The 24,460-nt window shown below is 42.8% G+C and overlaps 1 protein-coding gene across 2 annotated transcripts in view; it reads left to right on the forward strand.

Moving 5' to 3' along the window:
- The window catches only part of LOC132867119 (centrosome and spindle pole associated protein 1), a 63,986-nt gene that overhangs the window by 10,291 nt on the left and 29,235 nt on the right, over positions 1-24,460 (forward strand). For both annotated transcript variants that reach the window (XM_060899859.1, XM_060899860.1), the window contains 19 exons: positions 3,465-3,552; positions 3,669-3,772; positions 5,281-5,361; positions 7,010-7,099; positions 8,159-8,478; positions 8,575-8,661; positions 9,117-9,190; positions 9,362-9,458; positions 9,693-9,750; positions 12,050-12,345; positions 12,482-12,606; positions 17,028-17,115; positions 17,933-18,044; positions 18,397-18,541; positions 20,483-20,635; positions 23,304-23,416; positions 23,502-23,651; positions 23,822-23,959; positions 24,052-24,162. In XM_060899859.1, coding sequence (XP_060755842.1) covers positions 3,465-3,552; positions 3,669-3,772; positions 5,281-5,361; positions 7,010-7,099; positions 8,159-8,478; positions 8,575-8,661; positions 9,117-9,190; positions 9,362-9,458; positions 9,693-9,750; positions 12,050-12,345; positions 12,482-12,606; positions 17,028-17,115; positions 17,933-18,044; positions 18,397-18,541; positions 20,483-20,635; positions 23,304-23,416; positions 23,502-23,651; positions 23,822-23,959; positions 24,052-24,162 — 2,430 coding nt within the window. The remainder of the gene's footprint in view (positions 1-3,464; positions 3,553-3,668; positions 3,773-5,280; positions 5,362-7,009; positions 7,100-8,158; positions 8,479-8,574; positions 8,662-9,116; positions 9,191-9,361; positions 9,459-9,692; positions 9,751-12,049; positions 12,346-12,481; positions 12,607-17,027; positions 17,116-17,932; positions 18,045-18,396; positions 18,542-20,482; positions 20,636-23,303; positions 23,417-23,501; positions 23,652-23,821; positions 23,960-24,051; positions 24,163-24,460) is intronic.

A 24,460-nucleotide genomic window follows, 5' to 3' on the forward strand; every position in this document is an offset into this window, starting at 1 on the left:
TACCCCGCAGAACGCCTGAGCCAAAACCCTTGCCCTCTTCCTTCTCAACCTCCTCCTTAACATCAGGCTATTGTGCATGTTCTGGCTCCGTCGCAACAACAACTGCATCATCGCCAGGTACTCCATGCTGGCTACTGTCACACACAGGAAACTTTAGGTTACTTCCGTAAACACTGGCCATGCTCACTGCGTGTGACGTCGTCGTATCCTGCAATGCGCATGCGGAACACTTTTAGGTCGCTTTTCGTTCATACTGAGGATCACATACAAGTCGCATATATTTGTTAATGTGAACGACCTCACAAAAAAATCGGAATTGAGCATTAAGCCTTGCAGTGTGAACGTAGTGTTAGTTCCTTTCTCTCCTCCTTATAGAAGTCACATTCCGCTATTACATGCTGCACTGATTCTGGCTGATTGCAATGTCTGCATAACCCAGCTGGAGGTTTTCCTATTATATGAAGTGTCTTGAGTGCTGTGTGGCCTATTCTTAGACGGGTGATGACGGTTTCCTCTCTTCTGTTTCTCCTCACCTTTCTCCCAACACCCACATGCTTTTGTATTTGGTAGAGATGTCTTCCTGTATCACTTGTGTCCCAGTTCTCCTGCCATATTTTTTGTTTGCCTCTTAATGACGGTTTTAGCCTCAGCTTTACATAATGGAATTTGCAGGTGAATTGTTTGATTTCACTGATTGTTTTGCCAATATGTCTACGCCCTCGTTTCCTTCTACCCCTACATGAGCAGGAACCTAAATGAAACTTGCACTTAAACCCATTCTGTATATGATATATAAATCATTTATGATATCTTGCCTGCATGGTGTCCTTGACCTGATGCTCATGAGTGCTAGTAATCCTAGCATTATGGCCACAAGCTCTTCTGTATGTACTGAAAGATGGTCTGTTCTCCTTTTTATAGCTGTGCCATATTGTGGGATATACACTGCAGCACCAGTGCGTCCAGGTTCAGGGTTCTTTGAACCATCTGTAAATACCAGTCAGTGCGTTTACATGCACATCCAAATCGAGCTACTGTCGGTAATCGAGCTAAGGGTCCCAGCAGGGGTGCCAGAGAAATCCAATCCTACATGCACACAAGGAAATCGAGCTATTGTGTGAGGTACATTGTGCACCCGAGCCACAGGTGGCGCTACATGCCCCATCGTGTTGGTACACTTCCGGTTGTCGTCATGAAGAAGAGCTATTCAAGAGTATAAACAAAGTTATCATCAGTGTTGCCAGATACTGCTGACGTTTTCCAGTCCAAAACATGTTCAAATCTGCCAAAATGCACTTAAAACCGCCCAATCTGGCAACACTGGCAGTTCCGTGTTCACAAGTTCCGTGCTCAAGCTGTTAGGCTTGCTCTAACAGACTGTATGGCTACAAACTGTCCTGCACAGACCACTGTTTTGTAAGACAACTTATTTTGCACAATTGTATATTTTTCTAAAGTCCATTTTTTGCTTACAAAAAAAAAAAAATATATATATATATATATATATATATATATATATATATATATATATATATATATATATAGGGGCGGCACGGTGGTGTAGTGGTTAGCGCTGTCGCCTCACAGCAAGAAGGTCCTGGGTTCGAGCCCCGTGGCCGGCGAGGGCCTTTCTGTGCGGAGTTTGCATGTTCTCCCCGTGTCCGCGTGGGTTTCCTCCGGGTGCTCCGGTTTCCCCCACAGTCCAAAGACATGCAGGTTAGGTTAACTGGTGACTCTAAATTGAGCGTAGGTGTGAATGTGAGTGTGAATGGTTGTCTGTGTCTATGTGTCAGCCCTGTGATGACCTGGCGACTTGTCCAGGGTGTACCCCGCCTTTCGCCCGTAGTCAGCTGGGATAGGCTCCAGCTTGCCTGCGACCCTGTAGAAGGATAAAGCGGCTAGAGATAATGAGATGAGATGAGATATATGTATATATATAAATATATAATTTTTTTTTTTTTTTTTGCTTACAATTTAACTTGTCTTAATAAGCACACAAAAAGTTCAATTGTTTTTTATTGACATTCTTCAGATGTTGGACATATATACACACAATGACTTGTTTATGTACACAATTCACAGCTATGCAACAGCTGTACAGATGTATTTGGTGATACAGTAAGTGAGCTAAATTTTAACAGTGCAAACAATGCCACAAAAAGAAAAGATTCATGCCGTTGTCATGATTCGTTGTCATGCCGACCGAGGCTGTTGTGTTTCCCGCTTGTGGTCTCGTCACTCGTCACTTCCGGAAGGGGCAGTGCTGAAGTAAGTAGCTCGACTACGTAGCTCGATAGGGTTTACATGCACTAAGTAGCTCGGCAGAAATCGCATAATCTAGGTCGTGTAGCTCGATTACGAGAAATCAAGTTCGGTTCGATTTCAGCCGAGCTAAGGTGTTTCCATGGCATTTAGAACTTCGATTTCAGTCGAGCAACGGCAGAAATTCGATTTTCTCTATGTGCATGTAAACGCACTGACTGTCTTATCTGCAAAGTGTTGTTGTATGTAGCTTTGGACAGTGTAACAAGCAGGCACTAGCTTGGACTTTTTCTTTCATTTCTTTTTGTAAATTCAGATCAATAGATGGCATCACAAACAGCCAGGACATAGTGCATTTTGATTATGTGGTTGCAAGTCATCTATTACCAAATTGGGGGGAAAAACAAGCTTGGAAACCTTTTCTCTTCCGGTCTGGAATGTTTGTATGTATGGTTTGTTTTTTTTTTTGTATTTTGATTGGCTTCCTGTTTAGTCATATTATAGACACGCCCCTTCACATGTTTATAGAGTGGTAACTTGGCTTTCCATGTCTGTAGATGGGTTTCCATTGCAGTTTTGTGCAAAATAAGTGATTTTATATTAAAAAAAAAAGTTTACAAAAAGCAACTTGGATTGGTCTGTTTCTATTGAGAGGTTATGCGATTAAAGCTAGGTTTTCTTCTCTTGTGATAGTCATTCCAATTGAACATGATCTAAGATTTGATAAGTATTGGCGTGGTAATTTATGTGGGTTTTGTTCCTCTTCGTAACTTGTCATGTGACTTAAATGTGAAATGTTTTCCCTTTCATTTTTGCGAAATATTGGTTGAATCATCTGAAAATCACCGCGTATTATAATAGATTGCAATATGAGGTTTTTTTTTTTTTTGTGTATGCACAGTTTCAAACTGCGCATTAAACAGGTTAATGGAAAACCCACCTTTTGACTAAATATGACGATTCTTGCTAATACTAACTCGAGTTAAACCACCGTAAGGTTTGGGGGTGGAGCTTTTGTGTACTTGGGTGGAAATGGGAGCAGGTTGTGTGTGTGTGTGGGGTGGGGGGGTTTAAATAAATTCAAATTTTATTCAACTTCACCCATGTAGCCACTAGTGCCCCCCACACCTTTAAACAATAAAGCACTGTATTTATGGAAGTCTTTTTTTTTTTTTTTTTCTTTTCATTTTGCTGATCTGTAGTCAAGTTTTGGTCAGAATGCAGAGGAAACTGAACCTTCTGGCAAAACCACATCACAACACCTGAACACAACCACCAAACAGAATAAAGGTGGGTTCATAATCCTGCTGTATGGTAATATAGATATTCAGTGTTTTTAAATAAATATACTTCTTAATGAAAGAATGAATGATAAAGGTGTTTTTTGTCATCTTTCTTGGTTTCAGATGAAGGATATGGTTTAAGTTTGCAGCTGGGAGAGGAGTATGAGAAGAAGAAGCAAAAGCTGAAGGAAGAGCTTCGTTTGGATTACAGGCGTTATGTGTTGGAGGTGATCACTCCTTCTGCTAATCATATGTTCATTTATACGTTCATCACAAGTACTTGCTTTGTCCTGTTCTGGATCCCGAGCCCACCACGGTAACACTTGGCATAAAGGAGGGTGTACACCCTGAATGGGACGCCAGTCCATCACAGGCCACTCTTTCACACCTAAGGGCAATTTAGTGTAGTGTAACCCATGCACCTACTGACCTCCGCTACAATTTTACGGGTTTGGAGAGAACTTGCAGAGACAGTAACCGAAGCTCAGGATCAAACCTGGACCCTTGATGCTATTGACCGCTTTTGACACACCAGACGAGCCCAGCTGTATGGCTGAAGTTCAGCACAGTTGCATTTGTTGCACAGAAATGCATAATCCACAGTTGTTTCTTATTTCTGTTCCTGGAGTAGTACCCTTCACATTCTAAGTAGTCAGATGAGTTAAATCAGGTTACTTGGGAACAGTGAAAGTATGAAAACATGTACATGGTTATATTCCAGGACTGAGAGATATTGTCCTGGTCCAACATGCCTACTAAAACTGATGTACCAATTAATAAAAGTGCTCAAGCAGGGAAACTGCAATTCTCTCATGGAGCCTAGATATCTATTTTTATCTAGAATAATCCACGACCCTTGAAGGGTCCATTTAGTGTTGCTTAGCTTTACCACACATGATGTTGCTCATTAACAAGCCCAGGTGAGGTTTCCACTGGTGTCTAAGGAACACAGGAAGGTGTCCTCTACACAGCAGGGAGACGACAGCAGAAATGTCTGTTTAATTCTGTTTTATTTGTGTAGCTCTTTGAACCAGAAATTGTTTTTAGAGAAATCCAGATATAAATTTAGATCTTTAATGAGAAATCCAGATGTGACAGTGGTGAGAAATCTCCCTGAGATGACACGAGAAACATTGAGAGGACTCAGACTTGAAAGGGAACATGTGCTTTTCTGGGTGGGATTATAAATAAATCACTATAATGTATGTGTAGAAAAGTAACAAGCAGTAAGAAGTGTGTTAAAGGGGTTCAGTATGAGCGTGTTTTAAATAATCCTGGAATAATAAGCACAGGTCAGTGTTTATGATCACAGCAACAGTTCTTGGGTACAAATCTAAAGTATCCAGGTGGGATTATTTACTAAGGCATGGTTGAGACTTCAGCGTAAACGGTTTGTACTTCATAAAAAGTATAGCTTGTAGAGGAGACAATGTGTACACCTACAGAGCTCAAGAAAACAATATTTGTTTGACAAGGGAAGTGCATCAGGTAGCAAAGGGACTGGGATTATACGGTAGAGAATGATTTAATACACTCTGACCAATCAGATGTGCTGTGGTATAGGTTTGGAAGAATGACAACTGGAGTTAGAAATTTCACTTAAGAGGAAGTTTGTATCGGAATTCTTGTATGTAAAGTATAAAGCAGTCTAGTTCAGAAATGTGTTTAGGTATTTAAGTTGTTCTTACGTTTTCTGAAGTTATAATGAAGCACTTATTTTGGTCTTCCGTTCTAGAAACAAAACGTCAATGCCAGTGAGCCATTTTCTCAGCACCAAACACTGTCTCTTCCCACAAGAGCAAGAAGATCTTCTAAAGTGAGTTTGTGTGTGTTTGCAATAGAGATGGTAATCATAGGAGTGAATTCATGATGTATAACGCAACACCAGCCTATCACAATAGAGTGAAAAGTTTAACACGAACTGGAGTTTGCTCACACGTGTTGATGTAAGAGATTTGGTGTCCAGTAGCAACACTATGCACAGATGTTTGGGTCTGTTGCTGTTGGGTACAGTGCTATTCTTGACTGTTGAAGTGGCTTGATAGTGCAGGTGTTCTGTATATTGTTGCATGAATTTAATACATTGGGGTGTGTGTGTGTCCTTAATCATTTTTTAAAGAGAGACTGCCTTTCAGATTTTTCAGGTTTAGCTCATAAGAATTTTTCTGATACCTAATTAATTTTGTTTAGTGGACCGAAAGCTACTGAATTCGAATCACAGACTTCCAATTTTATTGAAAATTTTTTTTTAAAAATAGAACAATTAATGAATTTGGGGTCATGTGGCCCTAAATTCTCTATTTTTTTTTCCTGCTTCACCATGACCCAATTCAAGATACTATGTCATGCATCACGTGGTGGGCTTTCCCTGTTCATGCAAGGCATTGTGGGATACAAATTTGAAACGGGAGAGAAAAATGGAGGATGTGTGTGAATGAGACATGAAAGACCGACTACAGTAACGGAAAGTGGGAAGAAAAGATGTTATGTTGCGAAGGAAAGGAAACGCAGGACCAAACTAATAAATATTGGCGGTCAGCGAGCACCTCGGTGTGATCAGCTGTTCGTTTAGCGACAGAATGATGGAACGGTCAGTGCACGGTCAAAGGTAAACCTGTAGATGGCAGTAATGCAACACTGTGGATGCCAGCTGCTCATCTAATCTCATCTCTTTATCTCTAGCCGCTTTATCCTGTTCTACAGGGTCGCAGGCAAGCTGGAGCCTATCCCAGCTGACTACGGGCGAAAGGCGGGGTACACCCTGGACAAGTCGCCAGGTCATCACAGGGCTGACACATAGACACAGACAACCATTCACACTCACATTCACACCTACGCTCAATTTAGAGTCACCAGTTAACCTAACCTGCATGTCTTTGGACTGTGGGGGAAACCGGAGCACCTGGAGGAAACCCACGCGGACACGGGGAGAACATGCAAACTCCGCACAGAAAGGCCCTCGCCGGCCACGGGGCTCGAACCCGGACCTTCTTGCTGTGAGGCGACAGCGCTAACCACTACACCACCGTGCTGTCCATGCCAGCTGCTGTAAAACCCAGAAGAAGGTGGTGAACCTGCGGACATGGACTTCCTCTGTCTGCTTGACTGCACAAAGCGAGCAATTTCATGCATGCTATTTGCTCGGGAATCCCTTCAAATTAAATAACTTCCCAGCCACAGAACGGCCTGATATTTTGTGAGATATTACAGAAATACACACATCACAATGACCAAATTTCAGAGGGAACTAAATTTCACCGATTTTATGAAATCGAAAGGTCGTCTCGCTTTAAAGTTACATTTTCCAGCTTGAGCTATAATTTGTAGAGCATGATGTAATTTAAAGTTACCAAAATGAGAATAGGTCATGGTTTACCTTGTAGATTTTATGACTTGAATTCTGAGCTAGCTTATTTGTGGTTTTAAAATTGAGGTGTTTTTTTTTTTTATTTTATCACGACAAGTTGCAAGATGAGAGGGTTAAGGAGTACAGTCCATTACTCCAAGGAGATGAGGAAATGCAGAAGATGAGAAAAACTTCAAATACACCACAGGTTTGTGTTGACAGTGTTTCATTTCGACTAAATTATGGTGTAGATCAGCAAATGGAAACAGAGGGGTTTGAAGGTTCTGGTCTTGTATTGCCGCTTTTCCACTACCAACGCGGCTGAGTTGGGCCGAGCCGTGCCGTGCTGAGTCGAGCTGAGTGGGGCTGTTGGAGTTGCATTTCGACTACAACCGCGCTGAACCATGCTGGCTGGAAGTGGGCGGACACATTGGGTGGAGTTAGCGAAAGTGGGTGGATGTCATGTGATGTCGTTAGGCGGCGCAAACAGTGACATCAGTGACCTTTTAAGCGGTAGTCTCACGACCCGGATAGTAAACAATAAACATGGAGGACATGGAGTCGTTAGTGTTGCTGGTCTTGGTGCTGTGGCTTGTTGTCACCGACAACGCCAACAGATACTGGCAAGAGCGTATAGATGAGGCGAGGCGCATAAGGCTTCAGAAATTCTCGTAATTCGTAATTCTTCCAGGTTTACAGATCCCAGCGTGCTCGCGGGGCGTGTGTGGGCATGTGAGGACACTCCTCCTCACCAATCAGTGCACAGGGGAGTGTCTCCTCACGCCCCCAGCCTCACTCGGCTCGGTTTGGCTCGCTTCAGCCCCACTCCAAAACCGTGCGAGTTTTGGGTGCTGAGTAGGGCTGAAGCGAGCTGAGTCGTGCTGCTCTGAGGTAGTCGAAACGCGAGCCGTGTCGGGCTGAAGTGAGCTGAAAAAGGGTAGTGGAAAAGGGCCATAATTGAACTTGAACATCAGTACAGAAGCACCCACAGCACTTTCCTTGTACTGATTAAAAAGCAATCAGTCAAGCAAAAACGGAACAGCTGGATAGTTTATTTAAAAATCTGTAGTACTGAGAACATGTCAGGAGTGTGTGTGTGTGTCTGTGGGTTGGGTTTTTTTCCGTTTCCAGGGGCTAAGGACATTTTGTCATTGTGACATCTGAAAACAATGATATATGATGTCTTCAAAAGAGTGTGTGTTTTTTTTTTTTTTTTTTTTTTTTTTTTTAAATTACTACAATATTAAGAAATACCACATCTGTCTAGCCCCAGGTTCGTGGAAAAGATTTCTTGATCTCTACAACTTCAAACCATCCATCATTTCCTCCAAAACCACGAGGACGGAAGAGTCCAGAGAGGGTGCAGTATTCCAAGAGAGACGACCAGACACGAAGAGGCTTGAAGGATACAGCCAAACGCTGGCATAGGAGGTCCAGGAGAGAGCGCTACAGCTCTGAGGAGGAGCTGAACTCAGATGAGGAGGAGCAAGAGGAGCTTGAGCTCCTGCAAAAGAGGAGGCCCAGATATCGAACTAAGCCTACAGTAGCTGGCAGGAGACGCAGAAAACACCAACACAGAGCTGACAGGTGCATAGCAGGTTTCTTCACATCTGTTTGCAGTTGATTATTTGCACGAAAGTTCCCGGAGTGTGTCATTAAGCTGATTGTATTCCTGCTGAACAGGTTTACTCAGGAGAGAAGAGAAGTGGAGGTACCTACCGTTAATGAAGAGGAAAACAGACGGACTCCACCGGCACCAATTAAAGCCAAGTACTGATTCAGAGCAATTACAGTAATTGGATTTTTGAATGTTGGGGTTTAAGCAAGAGCAAAATGGAGTAATTAATGAGGCCGTGGACAGATAAATCCCCTGCTGTTTAGCGTTTGCTTGTGATTGAAACTTAGGAATTCGTTGACACTGGTTTTTGAATTTATATCTCAGTCAGGCTTTCTGTTAATCTCAATCACGGTGTCTATAAGTGAAAAAGATGCAGTCAGCCAGAATGTGCAGGAATTGATGAGATTTATTAGGCAGCTTCTGGTTGGAAGGATCGATCTGTAGGAAGATGGGAAGTGCTGCAAATCAGACCTTTCCAAAGTGTTGCTTTGATCAGCTGGGTGTGGTCTGGAGAGCCATGGCACAGTTTGAAGCAGATGATCATGTGAAGTGTACTGGAGCGTCCTTGTGCTTTACCAGCTTTTGATTTTTTTTTTTTTTCCTGCAGTTCACAAGCACCAACGCAAACCAGAGCTGCTAATGAGAGGAACATGGCAGCTTTTGCTACAGGACTTATGATTGGTAAGATGAGTAGCTTCAGCACCTCATTATAAAAGTGTACCTGATTTTCTTTTTCACTGTATAGGCAAGTGATGTCTGTCTGAATGTCTGTGGCTGAAATGCACTGCTGGGGTTGTAGGTTTTAAAACCTTTTAAGTTTTGCTGGATCTTTTTTTTTAATCACCCAAACAGGGGTTGCTGAGGGAGAGGAGGCTGTTCAGAGAAGGAAGGAGCGCTATAGACAGGAGCTGCTGGAGCAAATAGCTGAGCAGCGCAGAAATAAGAAAAAGTGGGTGCATTGCGCTGTATGCAGATTTTTCACACGATTATCTGCCTCTCATGCAATTATTTTCTTGTTTGCATATTCAAAACATCTTGTGTTCATCTGCTATAGCTGACAGTTTTATGGTTGAACTGTTAAAGCTTTTTTGCTAGTAAGTGATGGTGTTATAATTGATTCACTGCAGGCTGAAAATGCTGGTCATAATATCTGATATTCTTTATAATCATTTATATTTTGTAGGGAAAAGGAGCTCGAATTGAGAGTTGCTGCTACAGGTGCTACTGACCCAGAGAAAGAGGTATTCAAGATGTATTACACAGCCTATGAAGTCATTTTGTCGTACGTCTGGTGTCCTGTAGTCGAAAAACTTGCTAAAGCATGCGACCGAAAATATAAGTCGAGTTTTGTGTCAGTGGGATGCGAAAATACTTCAAGCCAGTTGTTTTTATATATCTATGATCTGAAAGCATGATTTGGTGAACTGATCTGTGCACATTAAAGGGATAGTTTGGGATTTTTGACATGAATCTGTATGGCATCCCCATCAATAGTGTCGTGCAAACACACTGACTTACCCCTGACAGCATCCTGTGAGTCCAGTTTTGGTCCAGACGAAATTAGTCCGGCAAGTTTGTTGGGGTCACGAAAGTAAAACGTTTTTCGTCTCAAAACAGTATGTGTTCAAAAGAGTGATATATTTGCATCACAAAACCGTTGCCAAATAAAAAGTCAGACCTCGAAATCGCTTGGCGCTATTTTCTCTCCCTCGGTATCACTGCGCGCTGTCATGTTGACATCTGCGCAGGAATCAACACCTTTCCCATTGTTTGCCAGTGATTAGGAGTTCAGATCAGCGGCGCTAACAAGCTAATTTGAGAGCAAGAACAGCGACACATTTATCGCCTTCTATAACCTATACAATAATATATTTGTGAAAATGGTGCGCACTTGCGACTATCCAGGCTGTAGCAACAATGATGTGGCTGAATCTCTGCACACATTTCACCGTCGTAGTCAGACATGTTGTCGCTAACTTTGCTAGCAGTAAACAATGTAGTGATGTGTCGGTCGCGAACGATCCGGCTCAAAGAGCCGGCTCTTTGAAGTGAACGACGGGAGCCGGCTCTTCAGTGGGAGCCGAGTTGGGGAGCCGAATTAGTTTTTTGTCCTTAGGTGCCTCAGAGAGAGAGAGAGAGAGAGAGACAGAGTTCAGCTCAGCTGAAGGATGATTGTCTATTTGACAACCATGATTGTTTTGTTGCCGTGAATTCCTAAAGCTCATGATATAAATTGTCGCTCATAAATTGACAGGTTCGGTCGGCAACCGCCTTGGCATGGCCAGATTAATCTGCGGTATACAACGAGACAGCAGTCATTATAACAGGAGCATATTTGCTGTTCCAGCGGCTTCTCATTACTAGTGGAGCAGAGTGCGGCACTTTTTTCTCTTTTTACATGCGCTCAAGGTGCCACATATTTTGTTGCACATTGTTCTGTGTTTGTTAAAATAATTTCCAACTTTGCTTCATAGTTTCTTAGGCCTGATTTATACTTCATAATTTATTTTGTGGCATTTTGTTCAAGGTCGAGTGTGAAATAAAGCCATAAAGGATAAACAGTTGATGTCTTCTGTGTATTTTATATTGGTAATATAACACAGTTTTGCATTGTTTGTGAGAAAATAATTTATTAATTGGTAAGTAAGTTTTATTTCTATAGCTAGAACATTGTTACACTGCTATACTTTACAAAGCTTTACAATGGCTACAAAAACTAAAAAATAAAATGGAAAACATCCTATTGATAAAATATAAATAATAATGTAATTAACTAGTTAATTGCAGCAATTAAATCAAAAATAAAATCTCGGGAGCCGAAAGAGCCGGCTCCCGAAAAAGAGCCGAAATTCCCATCACTAAAACAATGAATGAAACAGCCGTGGCTGTCACCTGGCGGCAGCGCGCAGTGATACCGAGGGAGAGAAAATAGTGCCAAGCGATTTCGAGGTCTGACTTTTTATTTGGCAACGGTTTTGTGATGCAAATGTATCACTCTTTTGAACACATACTGTTTTGAGATGAAAAACGTTTTACTTTCGTGACCCCAACAAACTTGCTGGACTACTTTCGTCTGGACCAAAACTGGACAAGAACTGGACTCACAGGATGCTGTCAGGGGTAAGTCAGTGTGTTTGCACGACACTATTGATGGGGATGCCATACAGATTCATGTCAAAAATCCCGAACTATCCTTTTAAGTGTTTTAATAGCCAAATATTGATGTGTGGTGCCTGCTACCTGCCTTATGATTGTGTTTGTAGCACCACCAGAAGCAGGTAAATGTGTGGCTCTTTTATACAGTAGATGGCAGCTTTGCTTTGTTCATCTATTTTTCATTGCAACACACTGCTGCAAATTCCACTTCAGATTTTTTTTTCCCTTCAGTTCCTCCTTTTTATACAACCCAAATAAACATGGTGTGCTTTTGGAACCCCATACTGTTCATGTTTACAATATTTTATGCGAATTGTATTAATAATCCAACATGCTTTTTGTTTCAGTACATGACTGACTGTGTACTTGCCTGTTTTTTCACAGCCTAACAGGATTAAGCAGTTTGGTGGTGTATGTAAAGAGCATGAAGGCAGGAGACAGGATGTGTCCAACAAGCCCGGAATGGGACTGGACACCTTGGGGGCAGACGTAGACAAAAGGACGCAAGAAATGGAGAGAGAGCCACCTGAGAAACCCCGTCTGGCCTTCCAGTCTCCTATGTTGGAATACAGCGCCGCTCTGGGGCACCTGGGTAACACAACAAGCGGTGGCGTCGCAGCCACCAGTGAAAACTTTCACAAAGACCTCTCGGGAACTGTTGGAGAAATGGTTGCCCCAAGGTGCATTTTATAACCGACTTTTATATATTCTAGAGTTATTGTACCTGGCGTGGCACAGCGTTGGTCAGTACTGTTAACCGGTTTGGCTTTCATCTAATCTATAAACTGTGTTTCTATGGACTGTTTTGCACTGCAGTCTCAGAGTTGCAAGAGTTCCTCCTCCACCAGCACCCACCCTCTCCAAGGTGTACAACACACCGTATGATGAAGCGTACTATTACTACGGGGCCAGGAATCCCCTAGACCTTAATCTGGCCTACTGTGAGTAGTGATTTGGCTTTTTGAATAAGTTTTACATTTTACTAGCCTATTTTCTATGTGATGGCTCTAGCAGACCTTCCCAAATTAGTAGGTAGTGAAAATATACTAAAAGTAGGGCTGTCGAATGATTTAAATATTTTAATCACGATTAATCACATTATTGTCCATAGTTAACTCGCGATTAATTATATAATGTGTATATAAAAAAAAAAAATTGGGGGGCGGCACGGTGGTGTAGTGGTTAGCGCTGTCCAGGGCTCGAAATTAACTTTTTTTCTTTGTGTCCCCCAGTGGTCCCGAATTCTGTGTTGTATTGTCCCGAATGGAAGCAATAGTGTCCCCATTTTTTTTCAACTCTGAAATAACCAGTGGTTAATATTATCATATGAAGTCTCATCTCATCTCATTATCTCTAGCCGCTTTATCCTGCCCTACAGGGTCGCAGGCAAGCCGGAGCCCATCCCAGGTGACCACGGGCGAAAGGCGGGGTACACCCTGGACAAGTCGCCAGGTCATCACAGGGCTGACACATAGACACAGACAACCATTCACACTCACACCTACGGTCAATTTAGAGTCACCAGTTAACCTAACCTGCATGTCTTTGGACTGTGGGGGAAACCGGAGCACCCGGAGGAAACCCACGCGGACACGGGGAGAACATGCAAACTCCACACAGAAAGGCCCTCGCCGGCCCCGGGGCTCGAACCCAGGACCTTCTTGCTGTGAGGCGACAGCGCTAACCACTACACCACCATGCCGCCCATCATATGAAGTTACTATTATATTTGTAACTATGCGATTTTGAACCCTTTATATCATTTTTACAATAAGTCACAAGACACAAGCGACACATGTCCTATACATCATCTACTTCAAAATTACAGTTATTGCATTTTCAGTTTATTAAACTTTGGCGATCTCACTGTATGAATAGATACCTGTTTATTTAAAGGGGCCAACTAGCTCATTCAGAAAATGTTTCAACTCCCTACATCTGCAGTACACTTTAGTTGAAAATAAGACCCCTTTTATGTTCATTTAATCTACTTATACCTTGAATATCTGTTGGCACTTATAAGGCCAACTTATAATTTTCACCATTACCGTTATCCATTTTTATGAACTTTCCGTTATCCATTTTTATGAACTTTCCGTTATCCATTTTATGAACTTTCCGTTATCCATTTTTATGAACTTTCCGTTATCCATTTTATGAACTTTCGCTGCCGGGTGCAAACGTTAGCAACATCAGCATAGTGCCAGCCAGGGTCCGTGTATCATCCGATCATTCAAGTATTCCATTCAATCTGGAAAACGATGATACACGGACCTGCCAGGTCCGAGCCTAGTTGTGCTGCTGACTGACTAAACTTTCTGAACTAGAAAGACACCAAGAAAACTCACTTATTCTGTTGAACGGTATCTTCCGTCAGTATCATCCACATCATTCCTGTTGTATTTTATAACGTGTCTAACAGTGTTCATTAAGTTCATTCAGTTGCTAGCGTTGCCTGCAGACCAGGCGATGACACTTTGGATCCTGAAGGTCCCGGAGACGTTATGTCTGGGCTTCAACCACTTCAGCATTTTTGTTCTGGCAAGAGTCGGCGCAGCGTGTGCGGTAGCAATTCCATTCCAAGTCCATATAATGCGGACTCCGGCCGAAGATTCTAGAACAGAATGCGCTGCTCTGTAGCCTACGGATGCAGGTGCATCGAAAGTGAAGCTACTATGTATTTTTCGCTGTTAACGTTTTAAAATTAAAATTGACAAATTAGGAGAATGTCTACGTATGTGTTACGGCTTTGTAAATAATATTAATGTAGAACTTTTTTCTAGATCTATTTTTTTCCATTGTCCCGGGATTGTCCCAGATATGATAATTTTGTGTCCCGATGACATTTTTTATGGTCCCCGGGACGTCGGGACACCGTTAGTTTCGAGCGCTGGCGCTGTCGCCTCACAGCAAGAAGGTCCGGGTTCGAGCCCCGTGGCCGGCGAGGGCCTTTCTGTGTGGAGTTTGCATGTTCTCCCCGTGTCCGCGTGGGTTTCCTCCGGGTGCTCCGGTTTCCCCCACAGTCCAAAGACATGCAGGTTAGGTTAACTGGTGACTCTAAATTGACCGTAGGTGTGAATGTGAGTGTGAATGGTTGTCTGTGTCTGTGTCAGCCCTGTGATGACCTGGCGACTTGTCCAGGGTGTACCCCGCCTTTCGCCCGTAGTCAGCTGGGATAGGCTCCAGCTTGCCTGCGACCCTGTAGAACAGGATAAAGCGGCTACAGATAATGAGAGGAGATGAAAAAATTGGGATATCAAATATGCTTGCTTTATGTATGTGGCCAGGTCAGGAAGGATAAGGCTGGACAAAGCAAAAATAATTTTTGTAGGCTTTTTATTCTCCCACTGCATTTAAAAATAAAGCAGCGTTAACTTTTGAGGGTTTAGTAAAATTCAGTGTGAACAAAACAATATAATATTTTCCCTTTAGTTCTGTACTTAACTTCCAGCCTCAAACTATGCAATAAAATAAATGCAGTGATGTGGACTCTGGACAACAGTAGTGGCTATCTTTTAAATAAAGAAAATAAAAATACAAAACCCAAATAAATACAGTTGTTAAGCCACACAGCTCTTAACTCTTTACCCCTTAAAGCAGTTGCTACAGCCACCCTTGTATATGTATATACCGTTCACCCTGAGAACATATTTACAAGAAAAAAAGTCTAAAGACAAGGTGTTAGACAAGGCATCATATGTCGTCATTATGGGATATACACGGGGTCGTCATTTAAGGGGTAAAGAGTTAAAGATGTTTTCCAGTAAAATACAATAAAGCCTCGGTCACAACCGGCCGTACGTGCTCCTACGGCCGGTCTGCGTGCAAAAAACGCAAGAAACGCACGGAGGGCGCACGTGTGACGTGCTGATTTTCGAGCCGCAGACCGGCCGCAGAGGTTCTTCGTCATGTCAAACAAACTCTACGGGCGCTTACGGTTTTTTCAGGTTGCAAGACAAACTTACGGCCAATGTGCATCTTTCTCCACGAACAAAAAAAACGCAGCGATTTGGGGAAACGGCAAAAATCGCACGGCCAAAAAATCGTACGTCCGGTTGTGACATAGGCTTAACTGACTGGTAAATATACAATACATTTCATGAGCAAAAACTGCATTTATAAACACCTTTTACATAACTCACAAATTTCTCAGACTTAAACTCTCTAATTCCAGGGTATAGCCTTGCGCGCGCACACCTACCCCTCAACCTTAACATGTCGTCTTTTCTCCCCTCTGGACCACCAAAAGCATATAAAATAATATATTTTATGTAAACAGTCAGAATGCAACAATATAAGCTGGTTCTGTCCACAGGTGCACTTCATCACCACTTGCGCCGACCAGCTACTTGCTACGTTGCTCATTTGCACTACATAACTTCCTGATTTCCCAAACTATGGGGGAGGAGGCACAGAATGTGCATGTGTTAATTGTGCATCAGAAAAATTAGGCTACGTTTACATTACGTCGAATCAGCGGATCATCAGATTAACGTTCTTAAAACGATTCGCGTTTACACTAAAACCGTTAGCCGTGCACACAGCAACGCCAATACACGGATACGCTCGGCTCCGCAGGCATCCTGCGCTCCAAATCACTCCGCCCTGAACAGCGAGTGCCCTCTGGAGGGTGCGCACTCCGGCCCTGCGCAGCTCACAGAGCGCGCGAGTGAAGTGCACAAGCCACGATTCGGGACTGAGCCGCTGTGTGTGAGATCCCAGCGCACATCACTTACCACTTGCAAGTGGAAGGATGGCAAGCCTAAAGACAATCATAACTACACAATGGGCAGTATTTGCATCAGTATTTGCAGTATTTTCATACTTTTATACTCTTTAATGAAAGGTGATACAAGGCGGAAGTCCGTGCCGTTTTTCAGCAGTCGCGTCACATGACCAACGCCAGCGAATCAGGAAGGTGGATGTCACAGTGACGTTGTCCAATGACGACGCCAGCTAGAGCTCAGCACAGCGTATCCGCATATCCTCAATGTTTACACAGCACCGGACCAGACACGATCTGGATTGAATACGTGGACGCTGGCGGATTCCCGTTTCCAGGCGGTTTAATGTAAACGGACAGTGCATCCACGAAGAAAACGAGACAGATACGGTCTAGTGTAAACGTAGCCTTAGTGGCGTTAAAAGGAATTTGCGTTCACTTTGACAGCCCTAACTAAAAGTGATTTGGACTTTGGCAGATTCCAGAAATATAAACAATGTAAAATACCTCTTAAGTGTTTGATCTTTTAGTATTTTAACATTTTTCACCACACCTTCAACCTTATCTATACATCGTCTAGTGTTACTATGTACGTCATAAGGAAGTGTGTAGTCTTTAAAGTGTGTGTGTGTGTTTTAGATGGTCCCCCAGCAATGCAGCCATCACCTAATCTCCCAGCCAGAGCACTTGCATCTGTCCTTCAGCCTCCCGCTGGAGTCTTTGTACAGTATGTTCTTTATTCTGTCTTTCAGTCACTTGCTGCACATTTTCATTCATTTAGTGTCTTTAAAAGGACGTTCTTTGTAATGAAGGCCGGTTTCATTTGATGACACTTTCAGCAGGTGTCCTCCGACTGAAAATCAGGCTAAAATAATTTGCCATAATGAACTGGTCTTATTTGCTGTAAGGCCACTAATGATTTCTGGCCATGGTAAGACCACTGTGATGATTTGCACAAAAGTAACAGATGGTATAAAATAGATTAAAACATTAATAAAGGAAGCAAATACTGTAATTAGTTTAGTCTGCCTGTTTAGCTTACTGGCTAAAAGCAGAATGTTATTTTCATTCACCGAGCATTGTCTACAGACATGGGTTTTCTCACCTAGCTAGCGTTTGCTGTAGTGTTGGTTGCTACTAGTATTGAACAACTTGTGTTGAGTTTTTGTTTCAATTTTTATCACGTCACTTGTAGGAAGAGCATCTGGCTCCTCCTCTTGATGCGTTTGCAGTCTGCTTTGCTTTAACAACAATCATGAAATGTGTCCGTATTGTTGCCATTTTGTGTCCTCTGTTCGTTAACGTGGCACTATACATGAGGATTATAATATGTACCGTCACCATGTAGCAGATGTTTTCTGAACTTTTTTTTTTTTAATCGCTATTTACTGTGGTATTGGCGTCAATGGCAAAATTTAAATATTGCCACCACATTGTTACTCTTCCACTGTTATGGTCCAGCAGATTTCCAGTTGGACATCAGTTCATAGTTTAAGACTCCTCCTGTGTCCGGTCAGTGAAAACAATCTTTAATCTTTCTTTAGACCGGTTTCACAGCATGGCATTTCTCCTTCTGGGATTGGAGCATATCCTTCTGTTAGGCACCAACATCCCAAGGACTATGCGCCAAGCTACAAGGATGCACTTAAACAACAGGTAAAATATAAGTATATGGACTGTGCTGTAGGCAAAGCACAACCAGGGTTACCTGTAGTTCGACAATACTGAAAATGCATTTCTCTACTTGGGTCAGCAATGTCAGGTTTCTTTGTTTCTAACTGAGTATGGTATACTGTGATGGCAGGCGAAGAGGAGCCAGCCAGCCTAATGATTATTGTATTTTGACAGGAGTGGTGTTGGCAATTCTGTAAAGTAATGTAAAATCCAGAGGCATACCAAAACCTAGCATAATGAGCTTGCCTCATCTGTCTGTCCTTTTGCATCAAAATACAGATAATTTAGAAATATTAAGTCCTCATGAAACTGATATGGTGGTTTCCTGCCACAGATTGAAGAGAGGCAGGAAAGGAGGAGACAGGAAAGGGAGGAGAAGGAAAGGTACGAGGCTAAATTGGAGGCAGAGATGGAAGCCTATGAGCCATGGGGAAGAGGAGGAGCTGGAGCTCCACTTAAGGATAACCAAGGAAACCTCAGTAAGGCCACACTTATTCCTTAATGCTTCCTTAATATTCCTTAATTTCTCTTTGTACAACCCCGATTCCAAAAAAGTTGGGACAAAGTACAAATTGTAAATAAAAACGGAATGCAATGATGTGGAAGTTTCAAAATTCCATATTTTATCCAGAATAGAACATAGATGACATATCAAATGTTTAAACTGAGAAAATGTATCATTTAAAGAGAAAAATTAGGTGATTTTTAAATTTCATGACAACACCACCACATCTCAAAAAAGTTGGGACAAGGCCATGTTTCCCACTGTGAGACATCCCCTTTTCTCTTTACAACAGTCTGTAAACATCTGGGGACTGAGGAGACAAGTTGCTCAAGTTTAGGGATAGGAATGTTAACCCATTCTTGTCTAATGTAGGATTCTAGTTGCTCAACTGTCTTAGGTCTTTTTTGTCGTATCTTCCATTTTATGATGCGCCAAATGTTTTCTATGGGTGAAAGATCTGGACTGCAGGCTGGCCAGTTCAGTGCCCGGACCCTTCTTCTACGCAGCCATGATGCTGTAATTGATGCAGTATGTGGTTTGGCATTGTCATGTTGGAAAATGCAAGGTCTTCCCTGAAAGAGACGTCGTCTGGATGGGAGCATATGTTGCTCTAGAACCTGGATATACCTTTCAGCATTGATGGCGTCTTTCCAGATGTGTAAGCTGCCCATGCCACACGCACTAATGCAACCCCATACCATCAGAGATGCAGGCTTCTGAACTGAGCGCTGATGACAACTTGGGTCGTCCTTCTCCTCTTTAGTCCGAATGACACGGCGTCCCTGATTTCCATAAAGAACTTCAAATTTTGATTCGTCTGACCACAGAACAGTTTTCCACTTTGCCACAGTCCATTTTAAATGAGCCTTGGCCCAGAGAAGACGTCTGCGCTTCTGGATCATGTTTAGATACGGCTTCTTCTTTGAACTATAGAGTTTTAGCTGGCAACGGCGGATGGCACGGTGAATTGTGTTCACAGATAATGTTCTCTGGAAATATTCCTGAGCCCATTTTGTGATTTCCAATACAGAAGCATGCCTGTATGTGATGCAGTGCCGTCTAAGGGCCCGAAGATCACGGGCACCCAGTATGGTTTTCCGGCCTTGACCCTTACGCACAGAGATTCTTCCAGATTCTCTGAATCTTTTGATGATCTTATGCACTGTAGATGATGATATGTTCAAACTCTTTGCAATTTTACACTGTCGAACTCCTTTCTGATATTGCTCCACTATTTGTCGGTGCAGAATTAGGGGGATTGGTGATCCTCTTCCCATCTTTACTTCTGAGAGCCGCTGCCACTCCAAGATGCTCTTTTTATACCCAGTCATGTTAATGACCTATTGCCAATTGACCTAATGAGTTGCAATTTGGTCCTCCAGCTGTTCCTTTTTTGTACCTTTAACTTTTCCAGCCTCTTATTGCCCCTGTCCCAACTTTTTTGAGACGTGTTGCTGTCATGAAATTTCAAATGAGCCAATATTTGGCATGAAATTTCAAAATGTCTCACTTTCAACATTTGATATGTTGTCTATGTTCTATTGTGAATACAATATCAGTTTTTGAGATTTGTAAATTATTGCATTCTGTTATTTACAATTTGTACTTTGTCCCAACTTTTTTGGAATCGGGGTTGTACAATCTTTGAAGTGTCTTATTGTCCATTTGTTTTACTGAGGATCTGTAATGAGTTTCCTTTATGTTGTAAGGCGGCTAGGGATGCACTGATGTAGTTTTCATTTTTAGATAGTACTTGATATTAAAGCACGGAGTAATCACTGATATGGACATGCACTTGGTAACAAAGCAAGATTCTGTTGCCAAGTTGTATGAAACATCACAGGAGTGATGTGTGGCCTGTTTTTGTGTTGCGTATAAATCTAAGTAGTAGTGCAGTCACTTTGTCCATTTTTAGGTGATCTAAAGCGCGTGCACAGGACTAACGAGGAGGCCGATGTGAACCCAGAATCAGGTAACCGAAGAGCCAAAGCATCAGTGGATCGGACTGCAGCTACATCAAGAGCAGCAGATCAAGGTTATTCTCCACACAGAGCATCAGATAACAAAGGTATACATCTTAAAGGAGTACTTTTGGTTCTTTTTGCAGTTTTTCCCTTACTCCAGATGTATGTGAGAAGCTGGTGAAGTGTGTGTGTGTGTGTGTGTGTGTGTGTAAAAAATTATATATGAGTACTGTGCAAAAGTCTTGGGCACATGGAACAAAATGCTGTCGACCAAAAATGGCTTAAAAATAATGACATGAAAAATTTAAACATTTAAAAATACTGTAAACAGCAGTAAGCCATAATAAATTAAATAGTCAATATTTGGTGTGAGACAACCCTTTTGCTTAAAAAAAAAAAAAAAAGTCTGAGGTCCAGTGAGTGCAGTTTTATGCGGAACTGAGCTGTAGGTTTTACTGAGCGTCTTACAGAACCAGCCCCAGTTCTTCTGGACCCTTTGACTGTCACACTCGCTTCTTCATTTTGCACCAAAACCCAGCAGCCTTCATTATGTTTTTTTTTTTTTATCTGAAACGTGCTCTCAAGCCTAGGTCACAACCGGCCGTACGTGCTCCTACGGCCGGTCTACATGCAAAAAACGCAAGAAACACACGGAGGGCGCGCTTGTGACGTGCTGATTTTCGAGCCGTAGACTGGTCGCAGACCGGCCGCAGAGGTTCTTTGTCATGTCAAACAAACTCTACAGGTGCTTACTTTTTTTTTTTTTTTTTCAGGTTGCAAGACAAACTTGCGGCCAATGTGCGTCTTTCTCCACGAACAAAAAAAACGCAGTGATTTGGGAAATGCCAAAAATCGCACGGCCAAAAAAATCGTACGTCCGGTTGTGACCTAGGCTTTATGAAATGTGCTGCTCAGATGCAAACTTTTTTTTCTCTTCTGTAGCATTTAATTTTTTGCTGGAAAACCAATGTTTGGACTCTAAAATGTTTTTGTACTGACTCAATAATGTAGAAGTCATAAAATAGAAATCTATAACAAAGTTTGTATGGAAAAAAAATGGGGTGCCTAAGACTTCTGCATAGTATTGTATGTCAGTATGACAACATGCATCGTGTGTGTTTTTTAAATATACACACTGTTCTTCAGATCACATAAAATGTACAATTGCACCACAACGCCTACCTGAGACAAAGACTGTATTGTGAAAGGAAATGACTGTGTTGTATGAACAGAAAAATACTAAGTTCACAATACATCCTATAGTATCAGACACCATCTCATCTCATTATCTCTAGCGGCTTTATCCTGTTCTACAGGGTCGCAGACAAGCTGGAGCCTATCCCAGCTGACTACGGGCGAAAGGCGGGGTACACCCTGGACAAGTCGCCAGGTCATCACAGGGCTGACACATAGACACAGACAACCATTCACACTCACATTCACACCTACGCTCAATTTAGGCCAAGTTTACATTAGACCCTATCTGTCTCGTTTTCTTCGCGGATGCACTGTCCGTTTACATTAAAACGCCGGGAAACGGGAATCCGCCAGGGTCCACGTATTCAATCCAGATCGTGTCTGGTCCGGTGCTGTGTAAACATTGAGAATACGCGGATACGCTGTGCTGAGCTCTAGCTGGCGTCGTCATTGGACAACGTCACGGTGACATCCACCTTCCTGATTCGCTGGCGTTGGTCATGTGACGCGACTGCTGAAAAACGGCGCGGACTTCCGCCTTGTATCACCTTTCATTAAAGAGTATAAAAGTATGAAAATACTGCAAATACTGATGCAAATACTGCCCATTGTGTAGTTATGATTGTCTTTAGGCTTGCCATCCTTCCACTTGCAAGTGGTAAGTGACGCGCATGCCCGATATGCACTGAGATCACACACACAGCGGCTCAGTCCCGAATCACTGCTCGTGCGCTTCACTCGCGCGCGCTCTGTGAGCTGCGCAGGGCCGGAATGCGCACCCTCCAGAGGGCACTCGCTGTTCAGGGCGGAGTGATTTGGAGCGCAGGATGCCTGCGGAGCCGAGCGTATCCGTGTATTGGCGTTGCTGTGTGCACACTAATCGTTTTAAAAACGTTAATCTGATGATCCGCTGATACGGTCTAATGTAAACCCCACCTTAGAGTCACCAGTTAACCTAATCTGCATGTCTTTGGACTGTGGGGGAAACCGGACGCGGACACGGGGAGAACATGCAGACTCTGCACAGAAAGGCCCTCGCCGGCCACGGGGCTCGAACCCAGACCTTCTTGCTGTGAGGCGACAGCACTAACCACTACACCACCGTGCCGCCCCGTATCAGACACCACTTAAATCTATTTGAGATACAGAGCAACTTGACAAAGAGGAGTGTGATTTTAGGTGTGCAGTTTTTCATGGTGCAAAACTGGTAGCTTTAAGAGTCGCTTACTTTTAGGAACTTTTAACCTTTCAGTCCAATGCAAAACTGAAGAGGGAAACATTAGACACCAAGGGTGGGTTGGGGTGGCTTTTTTTTGGGGGGGGGAGCAAGCATACATATGAGGAAGGGGGAGGTAATGATGTACATTTTTTTTCTTTTTGGCTGATGTATCCCTTTGAATAAATGATTCAGTGCTTGATTTTTATTATTTTTTTAATATGGTGACTAAATGACTATTTGACAGAAAACAAAATCCTGTAAGAATTGAATAATTTTGCATATAATTAGGTATTTCTGTTCTCAACAATGCCTTAAGCTTTTGAAGTGTTTTAGTAGGCCCTCATTTCCTCCTGTAGTTTCATCCTTTAGCCGGCCTTCGCCGCACGCGCGGGGAAATGTGTTCAGTGAGCTCCCAACACCGCAGCAGCTCCGCGAGCAGGAGAGATACAAGGAATGTCTGAAACAGCAGGTATAGAGCATTTTCCCATTACATGTTCACCATATACTTAAAATTTCCTCTGATGGAGGTGACATGGAATTTTGGGCAAAAATAGATAGAGGAGAAGCGGAGGATGGAGGCAGAGAGGAAAGAGAGGCTGAGGCTGGAGGAGGAGAAGGAGGAGAAGAGGCTGGCTGAAGAGAGAGCACACATGCAGAGGCAGTTTAAGGAGGAGCAGGAGAAGGAAAGACGCAAGGAAATGGAGGTGTGTTCCCATGCTTCTCCCACTAACACTTAGGAATCTTCCACATGCCTGTACTCCAGTGCATGTACTGGTGCTGCTCTATCTTAATGCTGAACATTTCAGAATCTTCCCAGGCATTTTTACATGTCGGGTTAGATTTTTGAATTAGCAAGTGCCCTTTTCTTTTGTAGCGAAAAGCCAGAAACCAGGAGATGATTTGGGAAGCTGAGGAACGGCGCAAAAAGGCTGAAAAGAAGGAGGAAGACAAGAAGGCAAGTGAGGCATTAAAGCAGAAGCATGAGCAAGAAAGGCGAGCCCGGCTGGAGCAGGTTCGTGCAATGATTGGCTCCTGAAATGCTTGGTATTTACTGGCACATCTGTGGTTGTACTGATGGTGTGGAATGTTTTTGTGAACCCAAAGGACTTCAGGTCTCATTCACCGCCCATCCCTACAGTACAAAAGAGATTGGGCCACCAGATTCCACCCAGACCACCTTCAGTTGACAGCCAACGGTCAGCTACAGTTTTCTCTGTAAGTCATGTATTTGCGAGGGAAGTCTAGTGCTTGATTTGAAAAATTGGGCATAAAGTATACTTGCAGGTGCCTTCTACAAATATAAATTGATTACCTGCTCACTAACATTTATGCCTGGCTGACAAATTGGCTTATATCCAAGTTACAAACCAGAACAGAGCGCATATGATGAGTCATTTGTAATTATTTTGAAGTGTATACTTTTTTTTTTTTTTGTCAAATATATTCCTGAATGGGGCGGCACGGTGGTGTAGTGGTTAGCGCTGTCGCCTCATAGCAAGAAGGTCCGGGTTCG

Source organism: Neoarius graeffei, chromosome 19 (assembly GCF_027579695.1).
Source record: "Neoarius graeffei isolate fNeoGra1 chromosome 19, fNeoGra1.pri, whole genome shotgun sequence".
NCBI lineage: Eukaryota > Metazoa > Chordata > Actinopteri > Siluriformes > Ariidae > Neoarius > Neoarius graeffei.